This window comes from Sander lucioperca, chromosome 4 (assembly GCF_008315115.2).
Source record: "Sander lucioperca isolate FBNREF2018 chromosome 4, SLUC_FBN_1.2, whole genome shotgun sequence".
NCBI classification, from domain to species: domain Eukaryota; kingdom Metazoa; phylum Chordata; class Actinopteri; order Perciformes; family Percidae; genus Sander; species Sander lucioperca.
Genome location: NC_050176.1, coordinates 33,325,436 through 33,336,831, shown reverse-complemented (window position 1 = coordinate 33,336,831; position 11,396 = coordinate 33,325,436). Strand labels below are relative to the sequence as shown.

The 11,396-nt window shown below is 39.9% G+C and overlaps 1 protein-coding gene across 9 annotated transcripts in view; it reads left to right on the top strand.

The window, feature by feature from the left end:
- The first annotated feature begins 2,887 nt into the window (after positions 1-2,887).
- Positions 2,888-11,396, top strand: part of gab1 (GRB2-associated binding protein 1) — a 56,226-nt gene continuing 47,717 nt past the window's right edge. For 2 of the 9 annotated variants that reach the window (XM_031276853.2, XM_031276849.2), the window contains exons 1-2: positions 2,888-2,990; positions 3,475-3,625. In XM_031276853.2, the coding sequence (XP_031132713.1) occupies positions 2,977-2,990; positions 3,475-3,625 (165 nt within the window). In that variant the 5' untranslated portion in view covers positions 2,888-2,976. Of the gene's footprint in view, positions 3,376-3,474; positions 3,626-11,396 lie in introns of all 9 variants that reach the window. The other 7 variants (XM_031276860.2, XM_031276859.2, XM_036000087.1 and 4 more) reach the window with 5 other exon arrangements.

Genomic DNA, 11,396 nt, shown 5'->3' with positions numbered 1-11,396 from the left:
ATTGTTTAAACATATTGACATCTGTTTGACAGCATATTTTAATGTATTCCTCTGATTTGATCATTCAGGGAGACTTTTGTGTTCATGCTGATTTAATGTGCCTTTTGATATTTAATGCAGATTTTTAAAGGGGAATTTGTCAGGATGCACACCTCAGCTGTACTGTGTTTATATTCATAATGGCTTCATTTGTCCCTGCAGTAAAAACAACCCAGTATTTTTTGTATTGTCTTACTTGACCTAAAATAACCTGTCTGGTTAAGTTATTTAAAGTGGTATGTTGGCAAAGGGGTGGGCGGGACTAAATTATAAATGTAACGCCAAACATGACGATACAAAGAAATGATGAAGATGAAAGGAAATTAATAAATTCTTAATTGAGTGAAGGCAAGACAAAGAACCCGATGGTTTTCTGGAAACTTTAAATAATTGCTTTGGAAATGAGCAAAACACCAAAGTAATGAGTGTGTTAGTATGCTCAAGCAATGACCAGCATACCTCAAATTCTGCGTGACCTTACTTGTCACATTTTCACTGCAGAGAATATACTGACCACTAGGAACCATCTTTGGTTTCTTGATACGTCTTGATTTTTTTGGTTTGGATAGATCACCTCCTGTACATCATTTATACTCTCATCACCAGTGCCAGTTTTCTTTTGGGAGCTAGATCTAAGTGTGGCAAGTTGGATTTTTATTAATTAAATGCATTCAAAATGAAAATGGTTAAATGTTAAATTTAAGTTATTGATACTGCGAACCTCAACAATTCCACTCCAAAACATGTAGATTTTTAGTATGTAAGCGATTTTGTTGATTAAAAAAATACAGAACTGTTTATTGTTGCATTATTCATCAAAACAAGCACATATATCATGTTTTTGCTTTGATTGCAAAAATATTTTTGCACAAATGGAAGTGAGTATTAAAGCAGTAACTGAAAAAGGAACTGGGAAATCACATGCAATCATACATACGGGATACTTACTATTCCCAGGGGCATAGGACAAAATGAGTTGTAATGTAGCAATAGCAAATGTGTCATTTATCACTAATTAGCAATTGATATGGTAAAACACTGCAGCAGCACTAAAGCTTTTAAAGGGCATTTGGGAAAAACATGAAAGATTCTCAATTATTAATCAACCAAACCATTACACTTTTCTCCTCACTTGTTGAAATGTTAACTCTTGGGACTGGTATGCTATTATATCTTCTCTTTAAATCTGATGTCATATTGGGATTTTATCATTCAGAAAAATGTTATAGGATTTATAGTTACATTAAGTGCATACAGTATGTACAATATTCTTTTGGCATGTACTGACAGTAAATAAGGCCTGGTCTGTTCATCTAATGTGGCTACAAATGAGTTATGCACTGCGACTCAGATGTCCTCAGTTGAACACATTGATGCTGTGTGAAGCCCACATAAACGAATGATGTGCGCACCAGCAACAAGAACACAATCTCTAAGACATACCAATTTCATGAAAGCTGATGCACCAGAAACATGGCACATAAGCTATTTGATGTTGCAATAGACTGTAGAGCTATGGTGCCATGAAAAAATATGAGTTAACTGGAATTGGTATATTGTGTCTACAGCCTTTAATTGTTCCCTGTTTCTTCATCAATACCGAGGCTCCTAAAAGATGCTATGTACAATGGCAAAGTCATTAATCATAGACTAACAGAGAACATCCTTTGGGGGAAGTGTTTACCATAACAATAGCATTCCAATAAGATTCCTCAGATACCATTCTGAGTCCACAGGGATCACGCCTTTGCTAGTGGATTAGACTAGTTGTGGATGTTATGTTGAGTCCAGTATATTGATCAGATATGGTAAACTAGATCAATATTAACCTTATGAATCTAATTTTTTTGTGGTGTTGTACAGTAGCATAAAACACTATTGATCTAGCTATCTTAGAAAACTGTTCAAATAAAATAATCATGTGCTGACCAAATGTAGGCCTATCTCAGATATAAATGTGTAGTTATGTTTACAAGTTGAAAAGACACAACATATTTGATACTATAAAACATACTCTATGTACAATTCCCTTTTAGTAAAAAATCCTTTATGCCACAGAAAATAAATGCCTACACAAGAATACGTAAAGGAGTGCACGGTCCTTCTACTATTCTACTAACATAACATGGTTTTTATGGCGAGTTTTCTTTAGCGAATAAACACGCATTATGGATAGTGTAGTTTACACGTGTAATGCTTTCTTGGAACCTCTCGGTTCACACTGAGGTGGGACCTTTCTTTGTCTTTTCTGCAACTGTCTGAGGCCACTTTTTGTATTCACCCCGAGGTGCATATGGCTTTATTACATCATGTTTCATGTATCAAATCGCCCTACAGTCATTTGTTGTATTTTGGGACGGAACCAGTGATTGTTGAACTACACGTCCCATGGTTTAAGCTCTACAGTTTTCCCTGCACGCCGCCGCCTCCCCATTTCGTCTTCTAAAGTAGCTAGTATTAAAGCGAGCAGAGCTACAAGAATGAGACATCCGGTTGTAACGTTCAAAACAAACCTCACAATGACGAACATCACGTTGATGGATCATGTTGAAGGAATATGTTGTGTTGTGTGTTGTGCGTCGTAAACAATATATATTTGTTTTTGTTTTGTTTTAATAAAATGTCCATCTTAATTGGCAATACTAGTCATAATTCTGAAAATGATGAACAAATGAGCATATAGTTAGCTGCCAGATATGAACAAACAGAGACTAAAATAGCAAATTTACAACTACTAGGCTACTTATTTAACCTAAAATTGTACGATAAATATAGCCTATTCGATAGCCGTCGAAACGTTGTGGTCAAGATAAACATTTATTTTGAAGGAATTCCTAAACATCCGGTCTGTTGCCGTAAGCTTGACACTGCCATGTTCCAGAGGAGGGTGAGTTCAGGGAAAGACGGAGCCACCCTGTCAATCACAATTAAGGAACCATGGGAGTAAACTGGTGAGGAAGCTCGGCGGAACCACTGTGTTTACCGTGAAGATTGTTTTAATTTGCGCAGAAACTACAACTATGCACCGTTACACTGTGGGACATTTACATCTGATCTCGCCAACTGGGAATCGCTCCACTTTGACGGGAATTAGCATGAGGCGTTACATATAACAACAAAAACTTACCGACTCTCATTTGCCTGCGCCTATTTTTTTGCCCCCACAGCGTTCCAGTTTGAACAAAATACACAAGTCATCGTTGATATTTGTACAAAAGGCGGTGCCGCGGACGGTTTATATTAACTCCAAGCTCAGGATATACCAGCTTATTTGACTACAATTCGTAAAAAAAATCTGGTCTTGTCTGTGAGTCGACTTTCGAAGAAGGAGTGACGGTATTTATCGCTCTCAAAAACACAAAAATACTACACTTGAACTTTTTTATATTTCAACTTCACAGTTTGAGCTTTGTGTCAACGTTTTTTTTTTTTCAGGTACAAGAAGACACTCCCAAAAACAAACGAAGCCAGATCTCTCCGCACCAACTCCAAGGAGAGCAAGAAAGGAGCAGATATGAGTGGGGGAGATGTAGTGTGCTCAGGGTGGCTGAGAAAGTCTCCTCCTGAAAAAAAGTTGAGACGTTACGTAAGTGCACTTTATATCCTATTTGTTACGTTGTAATAAAATAACCCATAACACAAAATATGCCAGCTCTTCCTTGGACACTTTTCATGTGCACTGTTGTGCGCAGTGACAGACATGTGTAGGCCTCATCTTGTGTGCATTTCAACAAATACGTTTTACCATTTTCTGAACCTGAAATGTTTCGTGACTTCTCTAAGCTCAGCTTGCCTTGTAGTCCCCTACAGTTAGAGTGGCTTTACCATGAGCAAAGTCACTCTTACTATTGGTATGGTTTTGCTCAAGGGCACTTCAACAGGGCACGTTGTTGTTTTTTTTTGGGACAAACCTACCACCATACAGCGATCCAATCTCACAGCATAACCTCAGAGCATTTGATTTTGTTGGACTTATTTAGGCCTATAAGTACACACAATAGTCAATAACACAATCCATTGATTACCTTGGGAAGCAATGCTTGTGCAGTCACAGTCAGTACCTGTGTCATAGGTGGGAGATGTTCATGCCAAGGGTTAAATGATTTCGAAACAACTGCGGAATACATCAAAGGATGACCACTTTCTTGCAAATTTCAAAAAGTGCTGCAAAAAGTTGTCAAATGTGCATAATGAAGTGTTAGAGTAGTTTTGTAGTTTGGTATATATAATTCACAGTTGAGTTTGGTTTTGGGGGTCATGGTTTGCGGTTAAGTTCAGTATGGCATTGCCAATTTCAACATGATTTTTTATTTATTTATTACAGTGAGTTGTAACTGTTTAGTATGCAACCTTCTGCTTATTTGTTGTTCGCTTGGACAAAAAATGTCATCGCCGACAGCAGCGCTGATGCAAAAGCAAATAGCTTCAGTAGCACATGTTAGCTGTCAAGTCTACATGCTTTCCTTGTGGATCAGTGGATATCTCTGTTATTGATATTAGAATTACAAGGCCCGCAACTTGAGAGGAGGGATGTTTTCACAGAAACCACAGGTCCAATGGAGTGTTTTTTCTGAAAGCAATAAAACTAAAATCTAACCACAAAGACAGGATTTTCACAGGGCTTTCTCACATTCATAACAGAGTAGTGTCTGATTTAATTAGTTCACTACCTAATTATAAGCATCTTTCTTGTGTTAGAGTATGCCTTTATGGGTGATAATCACTCACAGCTTCATAATACTGACGGAAGTTGACATCTTATTTATCATTTGTTGGAAGAATCAGCCATTTTTTGTGTCAGAGGTTCAGTATGTTGTGATGAGAACTTAACGTTCCCTCATCAGGACGTTCTCATTTCTGCATCACTTGAGATAATCTCCGAAACCAAGCGTTGACTATGATGTCACAAAATTGTTGTTTCTCAATAGAGTAAACAGCCGGCTGGCGGAGTACTTAGTTGTTCTCAAGGGGGTATGGCAACTAGCTACACCAGTTTTATAACCATTTTGTGGACACAGTAGAATAGCCAGGAGGCCATATCCAACAGTATGTTTGGAGGGGCATGGGAACTGCTCTGATGCTGGTTTTATAGAGAAGATTTAGAGTGGTTTACGGCTGATCAGCAAACTACAAAGCTGTTTGTTTTTATAATTTTGACCAACAACTATGGTCTTTTGTTCTAGCAGCTTTTTATTGTTGAGAAATTCTGCATTATGAATTAAGGGTTAACCATTAAATGCCAATAAGTTAAATATGGGAAACATGGGAAGCCACTTTTTGGCAGTTTTAGATACCCACACCACCACCATCCCATTCCCTTTTATAACTAGATTGTTAGGTTTATCATAACAGGTGGTGATGCACATATTAACAAAGAGTTCTGCAGTGGCCCAGTTCGTTTGTCTACATATGGTGAACATATACATTATATGTTACCTTTAGCACCTTGTAAAGCAGAAGTAAAGTCACAAACATGTATATTCACATTTCAAAAATTCCTCTTTTGGCAATCCCATGAGCTGCCCGAAATTAAATTGAATCTAAAAGTATGTATTAACAGAACAGTGAGTGGTTGGGGCCAGGTTCCCTGTGAAAGATCATAGTGCTTGGTCACATGAAGCTATGTAATCCACGAAAGTGCTGACTATCCTTTTTTTGGCAGATGACAAATTGTTCAACTGTTTACAGTCTATGTAGAAATTCACCACCAGCTGTTTGAGTTGATGCCCCAAAATAAATAGAGAAGTTGATTCTTTTTAAAAAAAAAAATAGGAATCATGCCAGTGCTAATGAAGCATTGTGGCTTCAGGCTGGTAAGGATTAGTGGGATCATTTTAGGGCTGAATATAGGAATTGTTTTGGTCTTTGAATGTAAGTTGTGTTGTGTGTTTGCGGTTGGTGGAAATCATATGATGGGGCCTGTTGGCAAAGCTAGGATGGCTTGTGATTACCGCTCTGAATATCAGCCGTAGTAAAATCTTGTGGTTCTGTCAGATGATGCTATCTTCATGTCACAGGTACGTAGACTGAATCAGATTCTCGGTAATGTCTCTTGAGATTAAGACCACTACAGTTTCCTATCCTATGAGTTAGTTAACTGGATTCACCTGGAATTCCTTCAGCTTCAGCTCTGTCTCTCTCAGGGAGGAAAAGGTAGTTCTGTTTGGCGACACGTAGAGCACTCTGTGTTGTTAGGGTAAACATTTGGTGGTAGGTTTAGTGACTGAATTGAATGAAAGAAACAATAGGAATAGAAGAAAACACATTACAATAGTATATGAACACGCCACCGCCTTCAGCTCTCTTTTATAAGCCCCATCTCCAGGCTGAGCAGCAGCAGACTAGAAGCCAGGGGCCCCTGCTTTAACCACTCAGGGCAAAGTTTGCCCCTGAGGCTCTGCTGCTGATTGGTGGAGCTCAAAGGTGAAAGCAGTTCAGCAGACCTGCTTGCTTACTCTAACCTGATGTTGACCAATGAGGTGAGCTTTTTATTGAAGAGGATCAGCGTTTCACATTTTTTTTGTTTCTCTTTCTATCCATTCCGAGTGACAGATCGACCACGGTCGTTTTTCTTCCGTCTCTTAAACAACTCAATTAACATTCAATAAACAGAATGCAGCCTTTGTTTCTTTTTTTTAAAGATTATTTTTGAGCATGTTTCCGCCTTTATTCGATAGGACAGCTAGGTGAGAAAGGGGAAGACATGCAGGAAATTGTCACAGGTCGGATTCGAACCCTGGACCTCTGCGTCGAGGCATAAACCTCTCAGTATATGTGCGCCTGCTCTACCCACTGACCCAACCCGGCCACAGATTAATTCATTGTTACAGTAAGAATTCTCTGTGAAAACCACAATTGCCTTTTTTAGGACTTTTCCCAGCCAGAGTTTGTCAAAACTGAATCCTTTGTGGTTTTCCATTTCATTGACACTGCATTTTCCATCTGGTTCTCCATTTCCACTTTCATTTCTCTTACCTTTCAATCTGTGAATTTCTGACTGGTATCTTCACGACATCTGCAGTGGGTTATCAGAGGGACCTAAGGAGAAGCAGGGATGAAGTTGCAAGGGTGTTTTCAGCACCACTCTGTTAGGAGAAAGTGTGCATGTCACAATACATTGCCTCATGATATCATATAAAAAAGAACTGATGTGTAATTCGGAAGAAAACTGAAACAGGATTAACAGTTAATTTGATTGATGGCATGTCTACAAAGGACAAAAAATACACATCATTATCTCATATCTTGGTGGCAGCAGTACGCAGCAATAATTAAAGGAATATGAACCACAGACTTACCGATACTGATATTAAAGGCATACTATGTAACTTTTCCCTCTTCGGTCCCCCTACAGGTTGTCTCATTGGAACTATAGCCGCGCGAGCTGTAGTTCCAATGAGACAACCTGTAGGGGGACTGAAGAGGGAGAAGTTACATAGTATGCCTTAAGGTCCTGACACACCAACCAGACGGGCCGACCGGCGGCAGAAAAGCCAGTCGGACTGATCAGTCGGGTCCCGAGGTCCAAAAAATGCCTCAGAACACACTGAGGCGACGCCGACTTGAGCGTACGCTCTGCGCATGCGCAAAACGTAATACGTCTCCATAGCAGCAGGCGGTGCTGCTCTGTATTGTTTCCATTAACAGTCTGATTATTTCCCAGAAAATGAAAACCGGCAGCTGATTGGACGAACGCGTCACATGGTTCTTTTTTCTCCGGAAATTCACAGCCTGACTGTCATGGCGGCTTGTTCAGAATACGATCTCATATTGTACTAAAATAGTTCACCGAAACGTGTTTCTGAAAACATTTTAAGCGAGAAATAGGCCATGCAGTTACTGAATCTGTCTTCATTTCAGATTGACAAAGGTCAGTTTAAAAGATTTTCGTCAGATTTTGAGCGGCTCATCCGCTCCCCATTTCCGGGTGAGTCCCGACTGCCCTGTCCCCGACTGAACATGTCGGGTCGGCCCAAATGAATGCCGACGGCTCCTCGGACGGCCGACGGCACGGGGGACATAGAACAGACTCGAGTCACGGACCTCGCCAGATGGCCCGACGCCCGATTATCGGGCTGGTGTGTCTTCTCTCTTAAGGTTGGCCCACCAACCCGATTTTGTCAATGTTGGTACGGTATGTTTACAAGTGTTCCCCAGTCTATCGCCTAAATACTGAAATACCAATTCATCAAGTGAAATGCTTCTATTTGCTTTTGCATTTATTCTCCATCTTAGTTTATTGCAAAGAAGTGTGCAACACAATGAGGACTAATGCTTATGTTTGAATAGTTTGGTATATGTAAAACATAATGTTTCCGTTGATCAGTGCATGGTTTTCAGGAAGTCCTGGCTTTAAAAAAAATATATATATTTTTAATTTTTTCATCACTGTGGTAAATATGTAAAATTACAGTGATATTGGTTATATATAATTCCTCAGTTCTTTAAACCCACTGCACATAGCTATATGGACCATTATAGTCCCTGTATAGTCCATTGGCATGTACCCACTACAAACAGATAAGGATTTTGTTGTCCAGCCCTTAATAGGGCCTCAGTGCTGGAGCACAAGGCTGCTGGGTAGAGCGGAAGAAGGAAAATGTTGAACCCTGAAGGTCCTCCTCTGATGGCTGTAAAGGGACACTGAGGACATACTCCATGCTGAGTCTTCTCAGCTGAGGGAAAATACATTTACCATATACACCACTGTGGCCATAAGCCAATACTTCTGTCTGTGGCTCACTGGGAACAATTGTCATTTGCAGAGTAAAGAGAAATATGTATGCAACAAATGTCACAGGGCGGTTAAACAAAAACAAAGCCATAGCTCTCCGATTAAGTATAGGATTCATTAAATCTGCTTAGCAAGTGGAACAGAGAACAAACACTCACTTTCTGTTAAACCCCCACCCACATGCTTGAAGAAACAAACAAACAAGCAAACTGAACAGGATGCAACAGAGGGGTACTGTGCAGCATTAGCCTCTTAGGCTAACAAAGAAAAATTACTGGACCGTGTCCCGGCCGCCACAGCGACTCGGCTCTCCATGTGGAGCGAGCAGACTACTGTTGTGTGATCTGCCACAGCTTGAAAATGGATTGCATGTGCCATTAATTATTTAATGTCCATTACAACAAATAGCCATTAAATATTCATATCTGTGCTACTACAATAGTTATCCTTACCGGCCCACTTTTGTCCCAGACACAGGCTACCGTCATTGTGTTATACATAGGTGTATCAGTTGCATCGTAGTCAAATTGGTAACCAGCATGGTTTCAAAGTTACGCTGTAAGGACTCACAAACATGGGGACAATCTGATCAGTAGATTTCATCTTACAGCTCTTTGATTCTCAAAGTAATCATTTTATCGGCAGAGTTTTGATTGAACGCACTGAGAATGTTTTTTTTCTCTTCAGTTGTTGAAATATTTTACGAACCGAACTGGTGTTTAGGCCTTTGTTTCAAAACACAATAGAGGTGAACATGATTATGTCTTGGTTTTCTTCTAGATATTTATAGACCATAGTAAGCCTGAAATCATGTTGCATCACAAAGGAAAACACAGCCACAAAAACAAAACGGCCAGTAAGAGCAAAGCCCTCTGAAAGTTGGCAGTGCATAGCATTTTTGTGACACATGGTAAATATGTCACCAGTGTTTTGCAGCCTCACATACGTGAGATTATGTTTGAACTGTGTAATGAACATCAGACGTATCTCTATTTTACAGTATTCTTGATTATACAGTATGTGTGTCCATCTTTATGTGACAGCAGTTTTGAGAGTCTTGAAAACATGAATTACACACATATACACACCAATCACTCAGGGGGGCTATCCAGTAAAGATAGATAGACCAAATGTATCTATTTTGGATATCTCATTGTTTCTCTGTGGTCCTTCCAGCATTATTTTGTAGTCCCAGAAATCTTTGTATAAACAACGCATATGCACAAATACCATGCATATGCCATTTCACACACAAACTGGTATTTATAAAAGAAGCATGTGTGGTGAGAATCTGTGTACCTCACGCATACTTCAGACCAGGTGTGAAATGATAAGCGGAGAGAGTAGATTAAATATAAAGTAAAAGATATAGTCTTATAATAAAATATTGTTTGATGAAGCCATTGCACACCCCGGCAGTAGAAGGCAATTTGGCCTGGGCGGGGGAAGCACAGTGCCCAGCTCAGCCTGCTGGCTCATATACAACCCTTATTGTGGGGTCACTTAGTTTTACTCACAGTTTAGTAATATTCAATGCTGTACAAACTGCTCTAAATTCCAAATGGCAAGTTCATTGGGTACCCAGCAATACACCCGCCAAGTAGATTGGATAAACGGTTTTCAAGGTATTTAAAAGACCACGACCACACACACACACACACACACACACACACACACACACACACACACACACACACACACACACACACACACACACACACACACACACACACAAAGTTGCTGGCTTTCATAGATAGAATATCTGAGTTTTATGCATCTGTCCCCTGGTTTCTTCATCTCCCTGCTGACTCTGTTGCAGCATTTATAAATAGCATCTGGCAGGATCTGATTTGTATATTTCTTGTAAATTTATAAATTCTATTGTACTGTTATACATTACATTACATGTCATTTAGCTGACTCTTTTATCCAAAGCGACTTACAATTGCTATATATGTCAGAGGTCGCACGCCTCTGGAGCAACTAGGGGTTAACTGTCTTGCTCAGGTACACATTGGTTGATGTATCGCAGTGGGAATTGAACCCAAAGGCATGTGTCATATCCACTGCGCCACCACCACCCTATAATTATACTGTATACTAGGGCTGAAACGATTACTCGAATAATTTGATTACAAAAAAGCTTCGAGGCAAATTCTCTGCCTCGAAGCTTCGTTTAATTCCAATCAGTCGCGTTATGCGGCCCGCTCCGCTCAGAGTCATTGTTTCACACGGACCGTTATTAACGACGCACGCAACATTCAGTGGGGCGATGGCGGAGAGCCAAGATACCAAAAAATGTCAAAGGTTTGGGATCATTTCAAACTAAAAAAAAGAAGGTGACAAGGTACAATGTGTGTACTGCAAAGTAGAACTTGCGTACCACAACAGCACATCAACTATGATCCAACACCTGAGCCGAAAACATCCTGTTGTTAATGTCAGCTCACCAAGCCCAGCCGACACAAGGTAACGTATTGATGTTAGCTTAACGTACTAGCGCTAGCTAGAACGTGCAGTATTTTTAGCGGTTGTATCCTAATGTCGTGAGTTGATATGACTAGATAGATGGAGTGACCTATCTTTCCTACTATATAGCCTTTGTTCTCGCTCAGATTCGCTG